General features: G+C 44.6%; 1 protein-coding gene across 1 annotated transcript in view; it reads left to right on the top strand.

The window, feature by feature from the left end:
• Positions 1-24,729, top strand: part of Urb1 (URB1 ribosome biogenesis homolog) — a 66,430-nt gene that overhangs the window by 1,060 nt on the left and 40,641 nt on the right. The window contains 12 exon segments of the mRNA XM_047564933.1: positions 2,955-3,094; positions 3,777-3,928; positions 5,245-5,377; positions 10,399-10,495; positions 12,522-12,607; positions 13,865-13,939; positions 13,941-14,000; positions 15,093-15,217; positions 19,269-19,464; positions 21,021-21,158; positions 23,384-23,557; positions 24,324-24,453. Of these exon segments, the coding sequence (XP_047420889.1) occupies positions 2,955-3,094; positions 3,777-3,928; positions 5,245-5,377; positions 10,399-10,495; positions 12,522-12,607; positions 13,865-13,939; positions 13,941-14,000; positions 15,093-15,217; positions 19,269-19,464; positions 21,021-21,158; positions 23,384-23,557; positions 24,324-24,453 (1,506 nt within the window).

The raw sequence follows: 24,729 nt of genomic DNA, 5'->3' as shown, positions 1-24,729 counted from the left end.
TACCAGGAAGACGCCTACATTAACACAGACTAATACATTTCACTCATTTGTCCTTTCAGTTATTACTAGGAGCTAGTATTTATTAGGGTTGAGATGAAGTGGTGAATAAAACTCCGCCACAGATCTTGCCATTGTGGGTCTTGCAGTCTAATAGAAAAGGCAGATAATCAATAAAACCATATATATAATTCCAAAGGAGCCTTGCATGGTGTCTGACGGTACCTAACAGCCTTGGAACTAATTCTTGAGATGGAGGAAGTTTCCTCCAAGGACATGGCTTTTCAAAGGAGCTATAGAAGGGGACAAAAACAGGAGCCCTTCTGGCAAAAGAGTGTGTTTAGTTATTATATCCATATTTCATTGTCCAGCTTAGTGAGTACCTTGTCATTCATGAGCTGCATCTATTGAGTAAGTGTCAGAGGACAACTTGGTTGACAGGTGATGGGTGTAAGTGAGGTAGTTGAAAGACACTGCAAAGCTGAAGTCAGTGGATGAAAGCATGAATCCCTTGTGCAAGACTGCTTTAGATTTGTGTTTGAATCTAGTCTCTTCCTTTGATTCTCTCTTTCCCCTTTTGATATGCTTTCAGCTTCCTGTGATAGAATTTCTAGAAGATCAGGGAAGTAGAATTGTTGGATGGATGTTGGAGGATTTTCTCTCCTTATAGGCCTAAGGGACAATTTCTGTTTATATTCCTTTCACATAGAAGAGGGAAAAGCTGCGAGGTTAGATTGGTAAAGGGTGCTCAGTGGATCAGTGTCCGCATCAGGGACGATCTTAGATCAAGAAAGGTTCTGCTTCAAGCCAGTTCCTTGGAAAGTTTGTGCCCCCATACTTCACTGGTCTTTCATAGAAAAGATCAAATTGAAATATGAGTACACCAAAGATTAAACTTTTGAGCTCCCCAGTCCCACATGCTTCTGTGTGCTGCATGCATTAGGGGTAGTTCTGATCACTTGAATATCCCTGCCTGAACCCTCCTAGTGCCTCATTCCATCCCCTGAGTGTCCCTGGATTTTTCAGCTCCCCTCTCTCTTCACCATTATTCTAGTCCTGGTACCTATTGGGACTGTGGCCAAAGCTGCCCAGGCTTGGCCTCTCTTTTCTACTCTTGCTTCCCTACAGCCCTTTCTACAGGCAGCAGGCAAATGATGTTTTAGAATTTCAAATCTGATTTTTTCACTCCTCTCATGGCATCCTTCCATGGTATCCCACTGTCCTTAGGATAAAATCCAAATTGTTCCTGTTACAGCATCTAGCCTTGCCTGCTTCTCTGCCTTCATCTCAGGCCAGCCTCACTTACCTACTTACCAACCCACCTGCCTGGCTCCAACCACACTCAGTGCCCTCCAGCTTTGGGGCCTTTGCACGTCCTTATCCTGGAACACTTAACTCAGCCCATCTCTCAACTCATTCTTGCCATTATTGGGTTCAGCATTATTTCTTCAGGGAAAGCCTTCACAACCCTCAACTCTAAATCACGTTCCCCAGTTATAACCCCTTTACACTCTTGATTTTTGCTTCATAGCACTTAACTACAGTTTGTAATAACATGTCTATTTAAGTGATTGTGGTAGGTATTTAATAAATATTCATGGATGAGAGTTGGCCTATGCCACTGCATCGTCAGTACATGTGGGTAAAGGCCATTTCCAGGTTGTTCACCAGCACTTCCCAGGCACTGCAATGCCTAGTACAAGTGGTGGGTGCTCAGTAGCTGGTGAATGGAAAGGTGAGCTCAGAGATGGCAGGTATAATAGATCAGCAGTTCCTGCCCTTCAATAGCCTGAACTGCCTGGAGTTTAGCAAATGATTCCTTTGAAAAGAATAAATATTAGTACTATTCTTTCTGAATGTTGTAGCAGCCCTTGCTGTCTCTTGCATTGTTTTCTTAAAGGAGAGGGATAGGGTCTTGTGAGCGATTACAGGTACCCTGAGAATTGAGCTCATGTGACTCTTGGAGGGAATTTTGGGGGTCACATTATGGGAAAATACGCATGTAGGAGCCATCCTCTTAGCTTTTGAAGAGCTCCATGGTCTGCTGCAGTTCCTGGTGCCAACAGTGGGCCAGGCTCTGCGTAGACACTGTATACTCCATTTCATATAAAGCAGCACAGGTCAGCTCTAACTTTTGAAGGGAGATTGTGGTCTTGGGAGCCAGACTGCCTGAATTTGAGGCCTGGTTCTGCCACTTATTGGCTAAATACCCTTGACCAGGGCTTCAGTTTTCTCATCCCTAAAGTGCAAAAAATATCAGTTCATGGGGTGAAAGGTCATGGTGAGAATGAAGTGGTGTGACATAGGTAGAGCTCTTGGTAATTGTCACCATCTGTAGGTGAGGGAATGAAAATTAAGAGGCCCAGGTGAGTGCTGGCTGGAGCCAGGATTCAAACTTGTGTGTTTTGTTGGTTCACAGCTGGTTTATTCCTGTACTGCCTTTGTTTATCAAGTGTTTGTGTTAGTCCATATGGATCATTTACTAGGGCAGCTGAAACAAGGCACATGGCTGAAACACAGTTGTTTAGTTTCTCACAGTCAAGAGGCTGGAAGTCCAAGACCGAGGTGCCGTGTGATTGGGTTCTGTTGATGGTTCTTCCTGGATGGTAGTCAGTTGCCTTCTTGCTGGGTCCTCCCTTCTGGAGTCATCACATATAGAGAGAGCCCTCTCATGTCTCTTCCTCTTCTTACAAGGACATCAGTCGTATGGGATTAAGGCCTCAGTCTCATGACTTAATTACCTCCTGAATGGCCCTATCTCCAATATAGTCTTGTAGGAGTTAGGACTTCATTATGTAAATTTTGGGGGGAACAGTTCAGAACATAAATTTTCAGTGGCTTCTCTGGCTGTGTAGGTAAGTCATGAGGATCACGACAGGGAAAGCAGGTTGCAATAGTGACTGATTGTTTCTGAGGACACTGCCCTTGCTGACTTTTGAATATAACTCTTATTTCAGCCTTGGAAGCATTTGTCACTGCTGCCAAGAAGCTACCACAAGAAGACATGTATGATGTCGTGGAAGGATACATAAAGATATCTGTTGAGTGTGCAGAAATTTTCCAGCTTCTGGGTGGAGAGAAGCGACCTGAAAGTGAAGTACGTTGTTTTTACCTGGTTTGATGAAGGGAAAAAAAAGTTAATGATGCTGTGATGTTAAATTTGATGAATGATGATATAAACATCCCAGACAGTGGCAGCTTTCTACAGAAATGATGCTTTGTCCTGGTGCTATAGGAATACATTCACTAGTACCTTCATGACCTTTGAAAAATTTTGGTGGGAAGCACTAACTTCTTATTAATATTTGGTGAATACTGTCAGAGGTAGAATCGTAGACTCTTAATCAGAAAGTACCTGACTTATTTTAACATAAGCAGAACAGCTAAACGCTGTGTCTCAGAACATGTGGAATTGGTGTTATCTCTTGGTTCCAAGAGGTTGAAAATGTGAGATATTTATGAACTTATTGAAGTCTCAAATTATTGTCATAAATACATAGAACAGAATGTCTCCTAAGTGGTGAGGCCCAATCATTATTCGAGTTTTCTCTTTTGTTTCATTTCATGTGATTGTAAGTAAGCCATTCTGTATTTCAAGTTCAGAACCTGGGTCCTCACAGGTGAACTTGCTGAGCTGCTGCCTTCACCATCTTTGGCTCAGGATCTGAGGAGGCCTGAGCCCTGCACATTGAAGGTTTAAGCCTGCAAGTAATTCCAACTAGTGTATAATAGGAAAAGAGATGAGATGATTCATAAGTATTGGAATTTCTTCTTTGCAGATGCTGTTAATATTTCAAGTTTTTGAAGTCATATTATTACGGACAGCAAGTGATCTTTCACATTTTCACGTTGTGGGCACCAACATTGTGAAAAAGCTAATAAACAACCATATGAAGCTCATCTGTGAATCCCTGTATGCTTCAGGTTACAGGTAATTTGCCTGTGTATGTGTGGCGAAGGACTAGCCTTTAGGTTTGGTCTGTTCAGCTCCCAGTGAGTGCATTTGACCTTCACCTCATTAAGGAGAGCTGAGCTGTATCTGAGCTGTTGTGATGATGCCCCTGCTCCTCCAGCCCCCCTGCTTTCCTTGCGCCCCAAGAATAGCCCAGCATGCCTTACATAATCTATTCCTTCTTCACTGGCTCTTTTCCCAAGTATCGCGTCCCCTCTGGCTGCAGAGAGAGACACGACAAATGTCTGAAGCTTTGGAAGTTATTGTGCACAGTCCCTCTCCTACGCTTCTCTTATTCCTAGCTTCTGCGCACTCCCAGCTTCCCTTCTCCCAGCTTCTTCCAGCTCCCGCGTACTCCCAGCTTCCAGCTTGGCTTCAGCCTCCGCCTTTGCCGCTTCTTCCGCTTCTTCCTCTTCTTCCGCCCCCTCGCTCTCCCACCCACCAGGCTTATATACACTTCAACCAATCAGGGGAGAGTACACGATGATAAACGCGGACAGCTGCAGGCATAGGATGGGTACACGAGGGGGGCATGCTCTAGTCACATCGTTAACTAGCCAATCATTGGAATTCGTTGGTTGTTACTGTATAGCTGGCCGCTTTTGGCTCAGCGCCAGGCGCCATCTTGACCATGCCTAAGGCTGGGGGCCCTAGAAACCCCGACACCCAGTAGTCTTGGGCAACCTCTGCCTTCAGCACTTTGTGAAAGTGTCACCTCAGTGTGGTCTTTGTTGACCCTCCTGTGTCCAGTAGCATGCCCACTGTCCTGCCCCTTCATCCTGCTTTGGTGTTTTGCATAATGACAGATGCCCGTGCAGTTGCCATAATACTCCACATCTGTCTGTTGACTGTCTTCCACCGCTGGAATGCAAGGTGCATGTGGGCAGGGCCTTACCTGTCTTTTAAAATGTCGCTGCCTTTCCGCCCCCTAGAATAGTGCCTCACACACAGCGGTGTTCAGTGAGCCGCCAGTTCTGGGTAACTGAGCAGAAAGGCAGCCAGGCACTCACTTTTGGAGAGAGGTCCTGTGCGCCAGACATGGATTGGGGTGTGGTATCTTGGTCATATGGTAGTTGACTGCAGAAATAACTTTTCATCCTTGTTTCTTGATCTTCCTCATTCTCAGCTTTTTAGCTTTCCAAGTTTTTGTTTTACTTGAAAAAAACAAGAGAGCCCATCTTTCTTTTTCTGGATTTGGGGTAGCAAATCACACAGCCAGATGTGTGCTTGTCTTCCTCAGGAGATGGTCTTGTGCTTCTGTGTCCTAACATGTTTGGCTTTCTGTCCCTGGGCAGGATGGCTCGAACCTGTCTGAACCTGATGGCCGCCATGGTGAGCCAGGGGCCCGAAGCTGCCAGGGATGTCTGTAGCCATTTTGATTTGAATAAAAAGACCTTGTATACCCTTGTGACCAAGCGGGATTCAAAGGTGAGAACCCAAGTGTTGTGCTCCCCTGTGTGTCTTCCTTCCCTTTGGAGGGCTGCGGTAGTTTATTTTTCTGTGTCAGTCCCGGAACACATAGAGAAGGGTGTCCTTTGGCAACAACCAGCCTCTGTCTGTGAGGAGGGCAGGTCTCACCCCAGCCGATGATGGGGCCAGCTGCTTAGCAGAGCTTGAACAACTGGACGTCTCAGGAAGCTTCCAGGGCTGCGGGGAGCGGGAAGTTGGCTTGGTGGTACATTGCCTCTGGCCTGTGAGGATGACTTAGTTCTCAAGTGTCTTCTCTTCTGGGCAAATGAGATAACCTCGAAGTCCCCATTTCTGAATGCCTTAGTCCTCAGTCCATTCTGTTCACTTGGGAGAGTACCCTTAGAACTCTAGCCAGTGACATTCTCAAGAGGGCTCTGTGGCCCTTTAGTAAGTGACCCGTGCCTCCCAGTTTTAATCTGGTCCTGGGTAGGGGTGAACGTGCCCAAGAGAATGGGAGTGTGCATGCTTGTCTGTGGGAGCTCCCTGGTAGCTCTAGCAGTGTCACTTGGGGTTGGACAGCTTCCTGGGAAGAAAGCACACTGGGATTTCTGTGATCCCAGTGTGTGTGCCCTGCAGTGTGGCAGTGCCTCTTTCCTTTGCCCTGTGGGCTGCCTGGTGCTTAGTGCTGTCCACAGCCCCACCAGACTTTTCCTCCACTTCCTGAGCAGGCAGACAGGTATCAACCCTGCCTACCAAGGTGGAGAACCACATTAGGACAGTTCTCCTCTGTAACCACATGCTAGCTTGTTCTCTCACTTTTCCTGAGAATTCTAGCTGGGTGCTGTGGTGTGCACCTATAATCCCAGTGGCTTGGAAAGCTGAGGCAGGAGGATCATGAGTTCAAAGGTAGTCTCAGCAACTTAGGGAGGCCCTCAGCATCTTAGCGAGACCCCCATCTCAAAATAAAATATTATAAGGGCTGGGCATGTGGCTTAGTGGTTGAGTACCCCTGGGTTCAATCCTGTTACCAAAAAAGCAAAGCAAACAAAGGTTTCTGCATTGCTGGGAAATAGACTGAAGGATTAATAATAATATTAAGTACTTTTATGGCTCTTTGGGATTGGCCTGGTGTTGAGGCTTTTACTGAAATTAAGAATAAGGTATTCTCTGAGGAAAAAAGGTCCAGGTCTTAGTCTCTTGGATACTATGCTTTATTAACATGTTGACAAATTCCATTCAGTGAGTAATGGCTCCTGACAGTTAAATGCATTCTCATAAAAAGAATGTGTGTGCTATTTGCACACCAGGGCAAATATCACAGTTCTTTGGTCTTGGCTGGCAGGAAGCCTGGCAGTAATTACCCATCAGGTACCCCTCCCTTTACCCCCTTCTCTCTCGACCTTAGCCATCTCAACCATCTGAGTGAAAAAGAATTAAGCACCCAGGCCACCCACCAAGACCAGATGACATGGGAAAACCAGCAAAGGCCAGGTGCACCAGCTGTTTCTTCCCAGGTCTCAGGGCAGGTCATTTTACCTCTCCAGGATCTCTAAAATGGGAGTTAATGTCAAGTGAAAGTGTTTTTACTCTCTGGTGTAATCTTTTGTATCAGGTATCTGAAATATTTTGAATGTTGTAGGAAATGGTGTCTAGACATGTGATTCTTTTTTTCAATATAGGGAATCTCAGGGGTATTAAAGGAACAAGGGACCCCTGTGTGCCAGCTTCAGCCAGTGTCACCCGTCTTGCACCACTTGGGCTCCTCCCAGCTTTGCAGTTTGCTTGGCAGTGCCTGTTATAGCAGATCCTGACATGAATCATAGTTCATCATGAATATTTCAGCATGTACTCTAACAGAAAAGACCTTTTAAAAAATGAAACCACAGTACTATTATTGCACCTATCATCATTAATTATTTCTCATATCATCTGAAACCCATATTAGTCTTGGGATTTTCTTGACCATCTCAAAAATATTTTATACTTTGTGGTTCAAATTGAGATCCAACAAGGTTTGCATGTCGTATTTGGTTGATGTGTTCCTCAGGTCCTTGTGAATATCTTTTGAATCTTTGCATTTCTCCTGCCTGTTTTTCATGCCATTTAGTTGTTGGAGATGCTGGTAGCAATTTCAATTTTTTAACAAGTATATTTGAACATTTGGGAGGGAATTATTAAAGTCTCCTGAAGAAAGGATCGTGGGTATATTCTTCCAGCCAAGAAAAGCATTGTTAAAATCTTGTGCCACAGAGCAGTTTTGCCAAATATGTTTTGTCTATTTTAGACAGTGTTTTGCAGAACAAGCCCTGAAGATTCCAGGACATTTTCTTCCTGGGATAACAGCCCTGTGAGGTCACAGGGTAGGAATGAGGAGTAGGCACATGGCTCTCTTTTGGTGGGAGCGGAATGCCTTTGAAGGAGTGATGGAATGGGGACAGGCCCAGGTGGCCGTATGGAGTGGGCAGGTGCTATGTGTCAGGCATCTTTATCTCTCTAGTTCCTCCACAGTGTTGGCCTCTGAGATTTCAAGTCGTCTGGGGATACACAAAATGGGAGCCCTAGGTCAAAAATAAGTTCCTTTTCTGTTGGGGGCTGTGCAATGGCGCCTGATCACTTCGGCAGTGAGGAGGTTAATTGACATAAGCGCACTTAGGTGATTTATCACTGACCGTATTCAGTTAATCCACGCACACAACGCGTGCACAGGTGTTCCTGAGCGCGCCTGCTCCGGCCTGCTCATTTTTAAACCCTTGCCGTGGGGGCAGCTGGCTCCTCGCCTGATCGCAACTGGCGTGGCTCCGCCCTCCACCTCCTGGAGGGAATATAGGCGGGCATAGTCGGGGGTGCAAGAGTAAGTAATTAAGTAAGGAGCAGCAGTAAGCAGAGCAGCAGCTAGCAGAAAGAAAGAAGAGAAGGCAGCAAGCAGATAGAAGCAGCTTGCAGAGAGAAGCAACAGGCAGCGGGGGAAGGCAGATCACAGAGCAGAGAATTGAGAACACACCTCTAGGCGCACCCTTAGTTCACAGGATGCAGGACGCACCTTTAAGAAGAAGCAGCAGAACTAAGAAGATAAGATTTCTGAAAGTGTAGTCTCTCTCTCTTAAGCAAAGTCTCTCTCTCTCTAAGAAAAGCCTTTCTTCCTCAATAGCCCAGGGAACAAGCGAATAAGCGAGAAAGCAGCCCACTAAGAGAAAGATAGAAGCAGTTCGTTTCCAGTCCACCACCGATAAAGACCCACGCAAATTGTTGCTGCAGGCGGTGACAAATACCTGTGGATTTGGCACTGCAAAGAGCCAGTGACACTTTTCTTTTGGAAATTCATTGCCAGAGGAACACACGGGAAGGCAATTCTGCTGTGATAGAAAAATCTGGAATGGCTGAAACTGGGACCAGCATTCCAAGGCCCTGCTTCCCAGTATTGTCACTTAGTTGTCTTTGCATCCTTTCAGCCTGACATAAGGCATCTTGAACACTGGGGGTTGGGGGGTTTGAACGTGAGGTTGGTGAGTGAAGGCACAGGAGCATGGCTGATGCCCTCAGGAAATGTAGCTCATGTGCAGCCCTGGTTATCATTGTACCCAGACTCCAGGAGGCAGAGAGGCTCCAGACAGGCCTCCAGAGCAGAAAGGATCATTTGAAGCCTTCTGGGATGAATCAGCATTGGTGTAAGGAGGTCTTAATGCTGCAGATTCAGTAAATAAAACTGATGTGCAAGGCCTTGGTCCAGGTGTCGGAGAGCCAGGGTGCGTGTCCTTCTTTTCTCAGTAGAAGCGTACACCCAGCAAAGCAAGAAGGAATTGATGAAATACCTGTGTTGACACGGAAATGATATGAAGTGTGCCCCCTGAACCCCGAGCAAAAGCAAAATGCAAATGCCACAGAGCTCGGAGAAGAAGGGAAGACTTCTTTATATCAAACAACTCAGCTGTCTGACCTTCAGAGAATTTTTAGAGCCTCGGTCTCTTCTGTAAAATGAGGATGTTAACATTTCTACTCATCTTGTTATGAGAAACGACTGAGATAATGACATGCAGTATCCGACATGGTGACTGGCATATAATAAGTATTCAGTGAGTGTCCTCATCACCATCCTCACTGTGCCTCTGTTGCCACCAGGTGGAACAGAACTATTTGGAAGGCAGAGAGGACTTCTTAATCTTTCCAGGCATTCAGAGCAATAATCCTCTGTAATCTTAACTTATTTCTTGTTAGTGAATTAAGGTACTTTGGAATAACGGATAAGGGAAAAAATTTCTGGTTTAAGCACACTTGCCAGTTCTACCGAGAGACCTGCATGGCCATGTGTCCTGGCCTACTTGAGTATAGAACAGGGATGATGAGCTATGGCTTTGCGTTATGACCCTGGGAGGGAAAACTGCTTAGCTGACCCTACTGATTTCCCCGGAAATGCTGGCTGCCTGTCATGGCCTTTGGACTCTGCTGCCCTGGTGGTGGCTGAGACCTGAGGGGCAGTCTGGGCTGTGATCCTGGGAAACACATGCAGGGTTTGTAACGTGAAGCATCTGTGCTTTGATTTGTGGTGTGAGTTCATACCTTATTTATAATATCTAATAAAACCAGACATCACCTTGGCTTCTCATCAAAACAGCACCAGTCTTTCCATTATCTCTAGATTTTTAAAAACATGGGTGGGTTATTTTTATTGGCAGACAAGAAAGCATGGATCTTGGCAGGGTGTCTTTTGCCCTACACCAGAGTGTCCCATGAACCAAGAAGTTACATGTTGAGTCAGGCAAGGGGGTATAACTTTTTACCCAGGCTTTTTTCTTTTTTTTCTTTTTGAGACTAGGATTTGAAAAGGGAAAGTAGAAAAGACTAAGGAGAGGGAGAAAGCAAAGCCAAACCCTGTGCTTTCCATAAGGAGTGGGAATTGGCCTTAGACATCCATCTCTCCTGATTACTGGGGTAAGACTGGGAGGCTGGCGATGCTGAGCTGAGAGATGTGTGTATGCCAGCTGCGTTCCTCCTCCGGCGACTGTGAGAGGTGCGTGTGACACGTGGGTCTCTTTGTCTTCCAGGGAGTGCCTGACGTCCGGCTGGCCTACATCCAGTTTGTGCTCTCTTTCTTAATTGCTGGTGATGACAGCACTATAGGGCAAGTGCTGGAGCTGAAAGGTAGGTGTTCCCTTTGTCCCTTAGGAAAGCCACTTGTCGTGGTTCTGAAAAACTTGCCGCAAGCCATTTCTTCCAGAAGTCTGCAGCCTTTGCAGCTACCAGGTACAGTGGTCTGGGGGCACATCTGTGGGCAGTGCCATCTTGATGTGGCTGGTCAGCATGACTGGGACATTCCTGTTAGGCCGTCTGGAATGCTGAGCGGTTGCCCTAACAAAGGATCAGTGCAGACCAGAGAGGCAGACAAGGAGACTTTATGACTTTTGGCTTCAGAACATACATAAATTCTGAGCCCTCGCTACCTGGCTTTTCTTAGTATTCCATTAAAAAAAAATAAAGTTTATGGGATGCGGGTGTAGCCCAGTGGTAGAGTGTTTGCTTATTAGCATTTGCAAGGCCCTGGTTTGATCCCCAGAACTGCAGTAAAAATAAAATCTTAGTGGCTCTACCCCAAGAATATTATTACCAGAATATTAGTAACAGGGCTCCAGAGAGTTCCCACTTGGCCATCTTCTGGTGGCTGTCTCTGTAGAACAAGTCTTAGCATAATTTATTAGGGCTGTGTTTTGTCAAGAGATTCGGTGTGATAGTAAACGACGGCATAGTTCAGCACATGCTCAGTTAGTTCTCAGAACCACGTGCCTTGTCCATGGGTGGAACTCTGAGAGTCATCCTTGGAGGAGGGCCAGGGTGCCTTAGCTGAGTGACTCCTGAGGGAGCCCTTTTGCTTTCCCAGCGGGGAGCTCAGGTCTCATGAATGGGGGTGGGCAGAGGTCAGCCTGCATGTTGTCAGCCTGGCCTGTGTAGGGCGCCACCACTACCATGGTGAGACATCATGGGAGAGGAAGTGCACTCTCTACATGATGCCATAGACAGTTTTTTCCTTGCTCTTTGCCAGGAACTAGGTTCAGGATGTCCTGCTGGGTGAGGTATGTCTTACAATCCCGTGTCCTCCCAGCCAGTTGGCCTTTAATTGAAAGACAGTGGGCCAAAGGGGTGGGTTTCTGCAGGGCAGTTGGCCTTATGTATCCAGCATTTAAGATGCTTGATGCAGCATTTCATGGGTAGTCATTGTCCCAAGTAGTTAAGGATGTGAGAAGAGGTTTGGGTAAGGAACACTTTTATTGTATCAACTGGAAATGGACTCTTACTATTCACCAGGAAGGACTAGTTGAACAAAGGGAGTTCTAGTCATAAGCTAATAAAAATGCTTACTGACATCAGAGTTTTTCAGTGATATATGATTAGGTGTAAACTCAGTCATAAAGTCGTAAAATATGATCCCATTTTACTGATAGTTAAATAAAGCAGTCTGTCTTCATCAGAAAGCTAATAATTAACTCAGATGTCAGTGTGATCACCTTTGGGTGTCAGAGTTATGGGTTGATTTTGAATCTTAGTCTTTTGGTTTGCTTAGTATTTTCTGATTTTTTTTAAGAATAATGAATTTTGTAGAAATTATGTGTATCCATTAAGCTGCATGAAGTGAGTAAAACCATAATTGCTTCAATGCTTCTGTCCAGTGTAACCAGTGCATTAGTAATGACCTAGCCTGTCTCCCTGGTGATCAAGAAGTATGAAAACAAAACAAACCAAAAAAGCAAACAAAATACCCCTCAAACTACCCACCACTAGCCAATAAAATTATGACCATCATTTTAAACATACTTCTGAGCAAGTCTAAACAAGAAATAAATTTTAGATTTATCACACTATATACTCCCTTTCAAATAATCAGTATTAAGTTCATTTTACTTAATGTAAGAAAATGAAAGTAAAATGAGGCTAAAAAATGACTGAACTTTGTAAAAGTTCTTTAATACTTTAACTTTAGGTTCTCTTAATTTCTTGTGTCACATAACTGGATTTTCCTACAATGAATTTGTATAATTAAGAAAGATAAAACTTTTTAAAAAAGGCACATGGCATTGTTTATTGTACCATTCAAACAGTAGTAGTCTCTCATCTGAGTTTTCTGAGTTTAGTGTTTTGAAAATGAGTTTAACGTTTTGAAACTTTTACTTTTCAGAATTTATTCCTTGCATCTTTAGCTCAGGCATAAAGGAAGATAGGATTTCTACCATCAACATCTTGTTATCCACCCTGAAGACAAAGGTATGTTTGTGACTGGTGTATGTGTCATTTGTTTTCTCCTTGTGATGGAAGGGACAGTTCCTGGCATGTTCAGGGCTCTGGAGGCTGCAGTTACGTAGGCTAGGGGAAAGCAGCTTCTTAAGGAGAGCAGGGTCTTGGTGGTGAGCACCTCAGGCTGCAAGGTTAAGATCTGCTGAAGCAGTCGATGCTGTTCAGGTGAGGCTGCCCTTCTGTTAGGATGGGAAGAAGTGTTACTCATAGTTCTTCATTCACAATCTTGCCAAGTGCTCATTTGTGTTAGGGCGTATATTCTGCCTTTTGCAGGCATCTTGCAGGAATTTTAATATTTGCTAAAACATCACTGTCTTTAATACAGTGATCAATGTCTTTAAGTGATCAATTAGAAAAACTGACCCTCCCAATGTGAAAGTTTGTCAAAAACCCACATAAAAATGGCTAATAAGCATGAAAACGCTTGCTTCTCATCATATTTAAAACAGTGATTCTCAACAGGGGACATTTTTTTCCTCCCTGGGAATTTGGTGCTGTCTGGAAACATGTCTGTTGTTAGGACTGGGGAGGTAAAGCTGGCCCTTGGTGGGTAAAGATCAGGCTGCTGCTAAACATCTTACAGTGCGCCAGACAGCCCTCCCGCCTGTCAGCTTTTGTAAGGTAATGCACATAATGACATAGAGGTTTTTTCACCTACCAGAATAGCATTGATTCTACAAAAATAAACGATAGTGCTAACAAAGATGCTCTGGATGGGACACTTCACTGGAGAAGGTGTTACAGTCCTGTGGAAGACAGATCTGTCACCATATGTAAGAGGTCTTGTGTTCATGGACCCTGAGTAAGGTCACTCTGAACTGGAATATCCACCCAAGCCACACAGGGAGTGTTGAAATACATATACCTGGACCACACCCCAGAGATGCTGGGGGTTTTTGAGGACTTGTGCCACAGTTCCATTGTAAGAACCACGCCAGGTTCCTGGTCCCACATGTAGTGAAGACTACGAGGACACTTCATGGTTTTACGGGGAATAGGCAGAATGTGGAAGCAACCTGATTGTCACCACAGGGCATTGGTGAAGTAAGTTGTGATCTGCTCATGGCACAGAGTGGTGTTCAGCTCTCCAGAATGATGCTCTACAGGAATTTTAAATGATGTGGAAAAAGCTTACGTAAAAAAGCCCCAAACCATATGTAAATGTAACCTTAGTAAGAAAACGATAGCCCATTCTTTAAGCTTCATGTGTTTTATTATTATTTTCAGGTAGTTCACAGTAAGAGTATCACAAAAACACAGAAAGTTCGTTTCTTTACTGGGCAGTTGCTGAACCACATAGCGGTCTCTCTACAGCTGGAATGGGATTGTCGACGTGGCCCTGGAAATCCCTGAGACGGACAAGGTGCAGCCCCTGTGGGATCTCGGTTGATCCTAGTGCTGGAGCGTTAACCTCAGGAGATCAGAGCATCTGTACACTATTCCAGGCTCAAAACTAATCCTCCTCATTTGATCTCTTTCTTTTGGCTTATGGCTATATGGTTAGATTATTTCTTTGTTAAATACAATATGATTTTAAATGTTTTAGTTTTTTACAATTTAGTTTCTTTCCTAATCTTGGGGGTCATTGTGATAATTTACTGTATTTATTTTTTTAATGAGGAAAACTGACCCCCTCTGGCTGAATCTTAGACTCTGCATGCAGTGCCCACGCTGTAGATTTATAGGCCTCCTCCAGGCTCTCTCTTCTCTCAGTTGGCACTCTTCTGGTTTTCTTCTCCTTTTTTATATCTAGTTTTTGGAGTTCCAGTGTTTATTTCTTTTACTTGGGAATGCTGTCTAGGAGACTCACAGTTCCCCACCTGCTGACGTGGGTCATTTGTGGTAGTTAACTCACGAGTTAAAGCAGTTGGCTCAGTCTTGACCCCCATGCATATTGCATTTCCTTGTTTTCATTTTCCTTGGGGTGTTTCTGAACGTGGACTTGGCCCACAGAGTTGGAGGTGCAGTCTTCCTGTTAACTGTATGATAATTTTGCCTCTCCAGAGTCTGCTGTTTGGCTTCCTTTTATCCCAGTGACTTGCTGGTGTCCTCTTGTTTTGAACATGGTTTTGTATGTTCCCTTAGCAGGAAGTCCCACAGGCTTAATAAAAACACTCCCACATGTGGAATTTATTCAAAGTATAAGAGAAATTAGTCATTTTTAAGCTTTTATCAAAACAGGTTTAAATCAAAACAGGTTTAAACTTGTCATCCTTAGAGTATTCTTTTATCTTGATTGATATATTTGGTTTTTTGTTTGTTTGTTTGTTTTTTTGTTGTTGTTTTTGGTTTTGGTTTCTTTCTTTGTTTTTCTGGAATGATACCAAGTGGTGTTTGATTTTAAATGTTTTCTCAGTTGTTAAATCAGGCAGGTAATACTGTCTCATTTTTATTCTGTAGCTATTACCAAGGTTTATGAGCTTGGGAATCACTGAATCTTTTTAAACCCTCATAGGTGTCTGCTGAAGAAGCAGGGAAAACCATGGTGAGGGAGCTCGTGCATAACTTCCTGTTGGATCTTTGCTGTTCTCTCAAGCATGGCATCAATTTTTATGATGCATCTTTGGGTACCTTTGGCAGGTAAAGTACAACACTCTTATGAACCCCATTGTGTGTGTTTCTCAGAAGTCACTGTGTCTTTAGTAAGTTAGGACTGAAGTTGTGGACGTTATCTACCTCGCTTTAGGGCTGAGCAGTTGGGGGTCCAGAGAACTTCTATTGATTGCGTGTCCTCGGGCAGAAGCCTCAGCCTAGCAGTTTTTTTAGAAGCATGGGTAATGAGATATTTCACAGAGGGAAGTGTTCAGTTCTTTACTTAAAAATGGTGGGGTGGTCAGCTGGATCTGAGAATGAGTCTGTTAAGTCAGCTTTACCAGGAGGGGAATCCTGACATGAACCTCGTGAACGTGGATACCATTTAATCTTAATTTTCTAGAGCAGAAAAATGGTCACAGAGAGGTCAAGGTACTTAAGTATGCATTTGAACTCAGGAAATCTGATTCCACAGCTGTCTTAACAACTCAGTAGTTGTTAAGTCATATAACTATAATACATATGTGTTTTGTTTCTTTATCACTAAAATTATCAAACTGATTTTTTCTCATTTGACAATAAAAATTTGGACGTATTTTCTGGTTATCGTGAATGACTTATCCCCCATCCCCTTGACTGCACAGCATTTTATTTTAAGGATTTGGATGGTGTGATGTACTTGTAATTCAGGCAGTCAGAAGATTCCTGATTCTTTCAGAATGGGATTACATGGTGGGAATTATTTTGCCCGCTTGTGATTTTGCACTCATTTCAAATTCTGAGATTATTATTATTATTTACTTATTTTTACAGACTGATTTTGATTCATTATACACAATCGGGGTACAACTTTTCATTTCTATGTTGTACACAATGTAGATTCACACCATTTGTGTGATCATACATGTACATAGGGTAATAATGTCTGTCTCAGTCCACTATCTTTCCTTCCCCCACCCATTCCCACCCCATTTCCTTCTACACAATCCAAAGTTCCTCCATTCTTCTCTTGCCCCTGCCACCACCTCCTCCCCTCATTATGTGTCATCATCCACTTATCAGAGAAACATTCGGCCTTTGGTTTTTTGGGCTTGGCTTATTTCACTTAGCATGATATTCTCCAACTCCATTCATTTACCAGCAAATGCCATAAATTTATTCTTCTTTATGGCTGAGTAATATTCCATTGTGTATCTATACCACAGTTTCTTTATCCATTCATCAACTGAAGGGCATCCATGTTGGTTCTATGATCTAGCTATTGTAAATTGAGCAGCTATCAACATTGATGTGGCTGTGTTACTGTGTAGTATGCTGATTTTAAGTCCTTTGGGTATAAAATGAGGAGTGGGATAGGTGGGTCAAATGGTGGGTCCATTCCTGGTTTTCTGAGGAATCTCCATACTGCTTTCCAGAGTGGCTGCACCAATTTGCAACTCCACCAACAATGTATTGAGTGTGCCTTGTCCACACCAACACTTACTATTGCTGTGTTCTTGATAATAGCCATTCCAATTGGAGTGAGATGAAATCTTAGGGTAGTTTTGATTTGCATTTGAATTTAGCTTGCAATATCATTTTTTTCCCTCTTTAAGTTTTCTCTTACTTAGTGAAAGCGTTAGTTTTTCTCTCATCAGTATGAATGAATTAATTCCCTGCACTTTATAATCTAACTGCACTTTTATAATCTAATAAAAATCTAACAACCATGCTTAGAACACGTTTCCCTCCAACCCTTGTAAAGCAATTTTACCTCTATAACTAGGCCCTTAAAGTAGGTGATCACTTGGTGAGCATGTTGAGTCAGATTGAGGGTGTGGATCTGTTTGGAGTAAGCTGTGGTTTTCATGAATTTTTGAAGCTACTAGCACAAAACAATTGCCATGCTTAGGGGAGCAGGGTGGGCGGGGGCCTGTGTTTGTGGATAGTGATGGGAGACCTTGAGGAGACTCAGACCTGACAGTTGTGGGCTCGTCCCTCTTTTCATTCAGGTCCCTGCAGAAATGTCACCTCTTCAGGGAGGCCTGCCCTTGCCACCCCTCCACTGTCAGCCTCCTTTTGCCTGGTTCAGTCTTCTCATTGTGATTTCTCACCACCCTGCAAAGTGACTTCTTGCCTCTTTATTATCTGATTGTGTGAAGTGAGAAAAGGGGCTGATCTGTTTTGACTCCCAGTGTTTATGATGGTGCTTGGCACATAGTGGGTGTTAGAGAGTGGAGCAAGGCTTGGCAAGCTTTTTCTATAAAGAACCGGATAGTATTTTAGACTTGACAGGCTGTACACTGCGTTGTGATTGCTTGGCAGGGCCATTACAGCTCTGATGTGGCCGTAGACAGAGATAAATGAATGTAACTGAGTTCCCCAAAACTCTTTTTATGCGTAAAGATAGGTGGTGGGCCTTGCTGTGCAGGTCAGATTAAACAGTTAACCTAGCTCGCTGAGCTCTGCAGACCTGCTCTAATCCTAACAGCCCTGAGACCTTAGAGGTTACGTGTCCTCCCTGCCTCATTTAACTCATTGATCAAATGGAAATAAAAGTAGCGCCTGCCTCAGAGGGTGGAGCCTGCGTCTGCCAGGAGCAGCACCGGCTGTGCATTGCATACCATGATCAGTCAGTGCTGTTCATTCTATTACACTGTTGATTAAAATAATAAGTATGTGTGGTATTTTTGGCACTGTTGGTAGACTTAATGTTCTGTTCATTTGATAGTAGCAACTATATTTCTTTTCATGAAATTTTTATATTATTTTATCTTTTAAAATTCTTTACACCTTTCTTTTAAAAGGATACTTTTTGAATAAAATTTTATGCTAATTGGTTTTAAAGAAACTTCTATGTATACAGCTGTCATTTAGCATTATAGTTTTACTCAATTTATGAAGGAATTCAAGACACGGGACATCTTAGAAATCATCCACATGGCATGGAAAAGTGGCAGATTCTAAGGTTCTTTTGGATGTTGCAGAATCCCAGAGCCAATCAGATACAAAAGGCATCTTTTCTTAAAAGACTTCAGGCAGATAAAACCTAGAGTCCCGTGCTTTGGCTGTGTAGGTCCCCAGGTTATTGCTCCCTTTATGTGATGCAGGGTCTGCAGGTTTTCTTTTCTCTTACTTTTGTCATCTTTTCATACTCTCAAAGATGGTTTGCACACTTTGGGAAAATTTTTGAATACTTTCCCACAGTGGATTTTTCCCTGTACTAGATTCTCACTTAGCTGCTGAGTAAAGGTGCAGGAATTTGAAATAAGCTGGAAACAGAAGGCAGAAGATGTGCACAAAGACCTCGTGCTGTCTTATAGCATTTTAGAACTAATTTGATGTCATTATGAACCTTGTGGCAATTCATGAGCACTGACTGCCTATGAAAAAAACTGTTTCCTTTCAGAAAAAAAACACCTTACCTGTCTGTATTTTTATGCTCACACACATGTACAATATATACATATTTATATAATGCTTTTTGTATGTGGTTAGGGAAAGAAGTCAGTAAAATCTCAAAGTGAAATTTGGGGAGGGCAGAAGAAATGGGTTTTGAAGTTTCCACCATAAAGAAATGAAAAATGTTTGAGGAGATAAACATATTTAACTTGATGTAAACATTATGCAGTGCATACATGTCTCGGAACATTACATGGTATTTACAGTTTTTAAGCTTTTATGTGTTGTCTAAAAAATAAATTTTAAAAAATTAAGGGGCATGGAATGTTGTTATTACAAGAACATAATTATTATTCAATAATCCATTGAACTGAATGCAAAAAAAAAAAAAAAAAAGGAAGGAAGGAAGAAATTGCAGGAGGAGGGAGTCCTGTTTGCTGGGTTTGCCTTTTTTTACAGTGGCCTTGCCTTTTAGGCAGACTGTAGCTGGCTGGCAGCATAAAGAGGTCGCTGTCTTTCTCTCCTTTAGAAGTCAAATTGAACTTGAGGGAGGAAGGAGGAAAGCAGAGACGGGAGCAGGACAAAGTCGGGGCCTTTGCAGCCACTCAGGAGCATGGGGTGGAAATCGAAGACCTCTGCTGTGGTGCTGAAACCCCCAGCTCCAGCTCTCAGCACATTTTGAATTTACCTTGTTGACTCTTGTCTCTGTCCCCAACAGAGGAGGCAACCTGACACTCTTGCACTTCTTGTTGGGTTTGAAAACGGCAGCGGAGGACGAGCTGGTGGCTGAGCTTGTGGTGAACATCCTTAAGGTGTGCCCAGACTTGCTGAACAAATACTTCAAGGAGGTCACGTTCTCCTTTCTCCCAAGAGTGAAGTCCACGTGGCTAAATAACATCAAACTACTAAACAAGGTAAAAAGTGCCTGTTGACTGGGGCAGGCAGAGCATGGTGAGTCAGGAGAGTGCCAGGCATCCTTCTCTGGTCAGGTGTGCACAGGGAGGTCTCCCTTCAGGGATAAAGGGCTATTTTAGATGATGTAACTTGGGTGAATTTGTCCTCTGAGTATAGCGTGTTGATTTTCACTGAGCTGAATTTTGAACTTTTTTTCTTGAGGATCTGTTAAACCAATTTATCTTCCTCATTAAGATTTTGCATTAGGTGATATCTTGTTGAGTCTGAGCATAGTTAGGCCAGAATTAGTGAAATATCTGAATTGCAAGACAGTTTTTGAAGATTGGTTTCAATTTCTTAGAATACCTTGAAATGAGCCGTTGGATGTTGGTCTGCATCCCCCTCACCAACCAGTAGAGGTACAGGTTATATGTCCCTACTCAAAATGCTTGGGGTTAGAAGTGTTCAGATTCTAGAGACTTTTGGATTTTGAAATATTTGCATAGATACACGTTGACATTTAAAAAACTATTAGGTAGAGGGGAGTGAAGGGAGGGGAAGGGGTATGGAGGTAGGAAGGATAGTAGAGTGAAACAGACATTGTTACCTCATGTACATGTATGACTGCATGACTGATATGATCCTATAATATGTATAATCAGAAAAATGAGAGATTACACTCTACTTATGTATAATCTATCAAAATGTATAAATGCATTCTACTGTCATGTACTACGAATCAGAACAAATAAAAAAAAAAAGCTTTGGATTTTAGATTTTCGGATTAGGAGTGCTCAGTATTGTCTGGCTCAGTTAAGCTTCTTGCCTGATTTATGACCTGCCTAATAATGAAGTATCTGGGATTATTTTCTTGTGCCTCAGTCCGTATCCAGCATTGTCTGTAAATCTATCTTGTATTATTTGTGTGTTGTCTAAATTTTCCTGGGTGACTACCTGTGCAGTCCCCATCTGTATCTCCAGGTAAGAAGGATGAGCCTTGCCCCTTGTTGGGGGAAGATGGTACTGGTCAGCTGCTTCTGGTACTGTTCTCCCAGCGTCACCAAGGGGCAAATGCATAGTCTCTGCAGCCTGAGTTGGATCCTTAATTTGCTGCTTATTAGCCTTGTGGTCCAAGGGAAGTCACTGAACCTCATTGAGACCCAGCTTTGCCATCCATAAACACATTTTATTTTTAATGTCCGGTGTCCCTCGCCCAAAGGGGTCATGAAGCTTTAAAAAGACGGCATGATTTGTCAGATGCCTGTCAAGTGCAGTGGTTGCTAGTGAGTGGTACCACTGTTAGTTCCAGCAGTGGTGGATTTGTCATCAGAGTTAAGAGGCTCCCCAAACCTCAGGCCAGGCTCTGCTTTGGAGGTCACTGCCGTGATGATGCCAGGGTGGTGACCTGACTTGTCTTTAGCAAGTGGATTCCGGGTTAATAGCATCCTTGTTCCTTGTGGCCAGTCTGACCTTCATCACTATTTAATTGGAATGGCTTCAGTGTGGGGTTCTTAAAATTTGCTTCAGATTTAGAATTTATTTCTGGCACCAACCAATCTCTTTTCTTTTTCTCCAGATCTATGAGGCCCAGCCAGAGGTTTCTCGGGCATTTTGGACCAGGGAGTTTATCCCCTTGCCACGGCTCCTGGCGATGGTGATGGTGACCACGGTGCCCCTGGTGTGCAATAAGATCATGTTCACTCAGGCATTAAATGTAAGGTCGTGGGCTGCCCTCGCTTCCGGAATTTTTTTCTGCTAAGCTCTCAGGCTGTGCTGCCCGAGGATCCAGAGAACACCAACCTGACTCTATTAGATTGTATTTCATCAGAATGCCCCTGAGGCTTCTAAGATGGGCCTTTAGTTTGAAATGACCCATGAGTGACCACTCACTTGGGGCAAGGACCTGCCCACTCCTAGGTGTGACTATGGTTCCACATCTGTCCTTTATCTAGCACGTGGCAGGATCTCTGGATACCGCCTTGCCTCTCTAGCCCTGCCTGGGGTGGGAGAATCAGAAAGGGAAACTCCTTCATTAAAATATCATGAGTGCAGAATTTTGGGCAGCCTGAGACCGAAATTTGTCAGCAGATTCTTTCTTTTTTGTTTCAGGCGATTAGTGTTAAGATTTGATGGGGACATTTATTTTTAGGTATTTTTGAAGGACACGTTCATGGAAAAAATAGATACTTAAGTTTCACATATTTATTTATTAAAGAGGTCCCCAGGTCCCATCAGGAGCCACGTTCTAAGGGGCTTGTGTGTGTTTCACCACACTGTCATCAGTTTAGGTAAATGTCTGTGAGTTGTTGGCACACCTGGGTTCTGGCCCTGCCGGTCTCTCTTAAGCCCAAGTGGCCAAGTCCTGCCTGGGAGCCCCTCCGTCCTTTCAAGCAAGCTGGGGTGTGTGACATCAGTGGTCAGCCTTGTCACACAGACCTGAGTTGGCCCAGTGACGGTGGCACAGTCACCATAATGTGGTGTAGACTCTGTGACAGTGCAGTGGAATCTTTGGGTTCCCACCCAGGGTTTGTGCTGAGGATGGGCAGTCACTTAGGAATGGAGAGGAGGCCTGTGTGGGACAAGGAAGAAAGGTCTTTTGTTCTGCTCGCATAAGAAAACGGGGACCCACCTAGTTTGTCCCTCTATTTTGTGGGAGGTGCTAATACTTCCCAAGGGGCTTGCAGGAAAATTGAACTGAAAGGAACAGATCAGGTACGGCTCCTCGGAGGGCTGCGTCTGCGCTCCCTGCTCACTCCGGGCTTTCTGAAAGGTGAGAGGCTGCGCCCTGCCCCCCTCCTGGTGTTGTCTCAAGGTCCCCTCAGGAGTCTTCAGGGAGTGAGGGAGAACACAGCCCTCTCCTGTCCATGCAGGCCCAGGGCCATTGAGCCCCACAGGTGTCCTTCCCAGGAGCTGAGACTTTTTTCACTGGTACGAGTGGATCTGGGGGCTGCAGTTACCAGTTGTTTTTCTTTCCTCCCTGACAGTGTTGCCTCAAAAATTTCTGATAGTATACGTTTTGAATTTGAAAGAGAAGAGTAGGTTGATTTTAGAAATGGGAAACAAGAAGGGCTGGTGAGAAGGGGCTTGGGCTTTATCCCCAGCCCTCTGGTGTCGTGGGAGTCCTTGCGTGGGGCCTGCTTTTGGACGAATTACGGGTTCCAGCCATTTCTGGCTTCATTCTGTGTGCCTGTGTAGCGAATAGTGTCCACTTAGAGTGAAGCCACGGCTAGTAGGAATGCGGGGACACCAAGCATTAGAATGTGGCTAATAGACTAAAATCTAGTTAGAAAGCCGTTTGTTCTTCCTTGCTCCAGATCTCCAGTGTCCCACCCAGGCTGCCATACCAATAAGTGTGGCATCACTGGGATCATGTGAGAATGCACAGTTTCCTGGGGTTGGTCTGGACCAGAGCCTAGGACTCTGCTTCCCTCCGAGAATGGCACCCCATGATCTGAGCACCTCTCATAGGCTCCTCCTGGTGCTGTCGCGCTGGAGCTAAGCTTCCAGCACGCGAACCTCTGGGGAACAAACCACCTTCTCAGTCACAACATTTGCTCTGAGCCTGGCGGTGATTTTTCTTCATGAAGAATCCAACATGTTTTCTTGCCATCTCTCCCTGACGTGGAATGCTTTTAATAAGTTCTGGAGCAATCTTGCTGCTTTTAATGCAGGTGATCGTGTTGTCTGAGCAGTTGTCAGAGAAGGCTTCCTGAAAGCAGACACAGAAACCCTCAGTAGCCTCTTTCCTGGTAGCTGCTGAGACTAGACGCAGAGGATGTCCTGGGGGCCCAGGGTCTCCAGGTCCCACAGTGTAGCGTTCATCCATCTTACGTGGCTTTCCTAGTGGTGACCCAGGAGGGGGCAAGAGCCAGCCAACCGTGGGCTTACAAATCTCTTTACCTAGAAACATCGTGGATTGAATGCCTTTTTTCTTCCCAGTTGGACAGCACATCGGTGAGACACACAGCTTTATCCCTTGTTTCTGTCATCTTGAAAAGAGCTTTAAAAACCATCAATCACTGCCTGAACACAGACTTATGGCAAGAATCAGGCGTGTACACAGCCGTGACAATGGGAGAGTTTGTGCAGCTCTTCAGAGAAGCCCTGAGCAAGGTAAGCACAGGCCCAGGTTTGGCCTTTCCTTATAGACCTTGCCACTGGGCAGGGCAGGGAGAAGGGACCATGATGGAAGTGCAGAGGGTGGGAGCCAAGCAACATCCTTGAGCCAGTGGCACCAGTGCTCAGGAGTAGCTGATAGAACTGCCACATGTGTGTCACAGTTAGCACAGTCCACAAGTGCTCGGTGAAATAAGAATTCAAGTGATGCACTTGGTGTCCTACAGAAACGGTTGTGGGGTTCCAGTTCTGGTGGGACCTCGCCTCTCATCAAGGGTCATTTTGTGTCCCTTCCTTTCTCACTGGCCCACTGCTACACACATGCTGATGTCCGGTGACCCACGAGGGAAGGGGCTGGGTAACTGGGGAAGCCTCCACCGTGACTGATTCTGCTAATGAGGAAGGCCAGACTCCTGCAAGCTGGTCAGCTGCTCTGAGAGCCACCAGGCTGTATGGACCAGGTGCTGGAGCTGGTCCTCAGGAGCCATCTCTCAGGCCAGTGGTCTAGCCGGCTGAATGAGTCTTCAGGGGCTGTGCTCATCAGCTCTCTGGTTTCACCAAGGCCTGTGTACAGTTCCAGAAATTATACCACAGACCAGAGCTTCAAAGAACGCGGGCCTGCTCTCTCCCGCCTTTTTCTTACGCTGACGCTCTTGTGCTGACGTTCACCTCCTCCTGTGTTTTGCTTCCTGTTAGTATGCTCAGTTCATTTATTTCTCTTCTTTGTTCAGTGTGACTGATTTTTTTGCTTTTTCCCCTTTAGATTTTGCCAGACCTGAACACTATCGTGTGGGTCTGGCAGTCACTTAAAAAGCAAGAGGCAGAGCAGGAAGATGTGAAGGGGAAGAAAAGAGGGGACAGGACTCCAGCTGCCCATGCGGCTCACCAGAGTGGTGAGGGCTCTTGCGAGGGGGTGGAGGGGTCTCTTGCTTACAGAGCTGCCAGTAGCCTGGGATGGCTCCTTCCTAGAGGAGCCCCGGTGGTGGGGAATGTATCTCCTGTCCTTTTTAGCTTATGGGGGAGAATTAGAATGAAATTGTAGATTGAATTTTGATATCCATTAGAAATGTGCCTTAGCTTTATGCAGGTGCTGCCTGTCTGAAGACTTGAATGCTGTGTGCCATCTACTCTGGCCTTTCAGTGAGTGGGTGTGTGGATTAGGGGGCTCT

Source organism: Sciurus carolinensis, chromosome 9 (genome assembly GCF_902686445.1).
Source record: "Sciurus carolinensis chromosome 9, mSciCar1.2, whole genome shotgun sequence".
In the NCBI taxonomy this organism is placed as follows: Eukaryota; Metazoa; Chordata; class Mammalia; order Rodentia; family Sciuridae; genus Sciurus; species Sciurus carolinensis.
The sequence above is the reverse complement of the archived record's forward strand: the minus strand, read 5'-3'. Positions and strand labels throughout refer to the sequence as shown.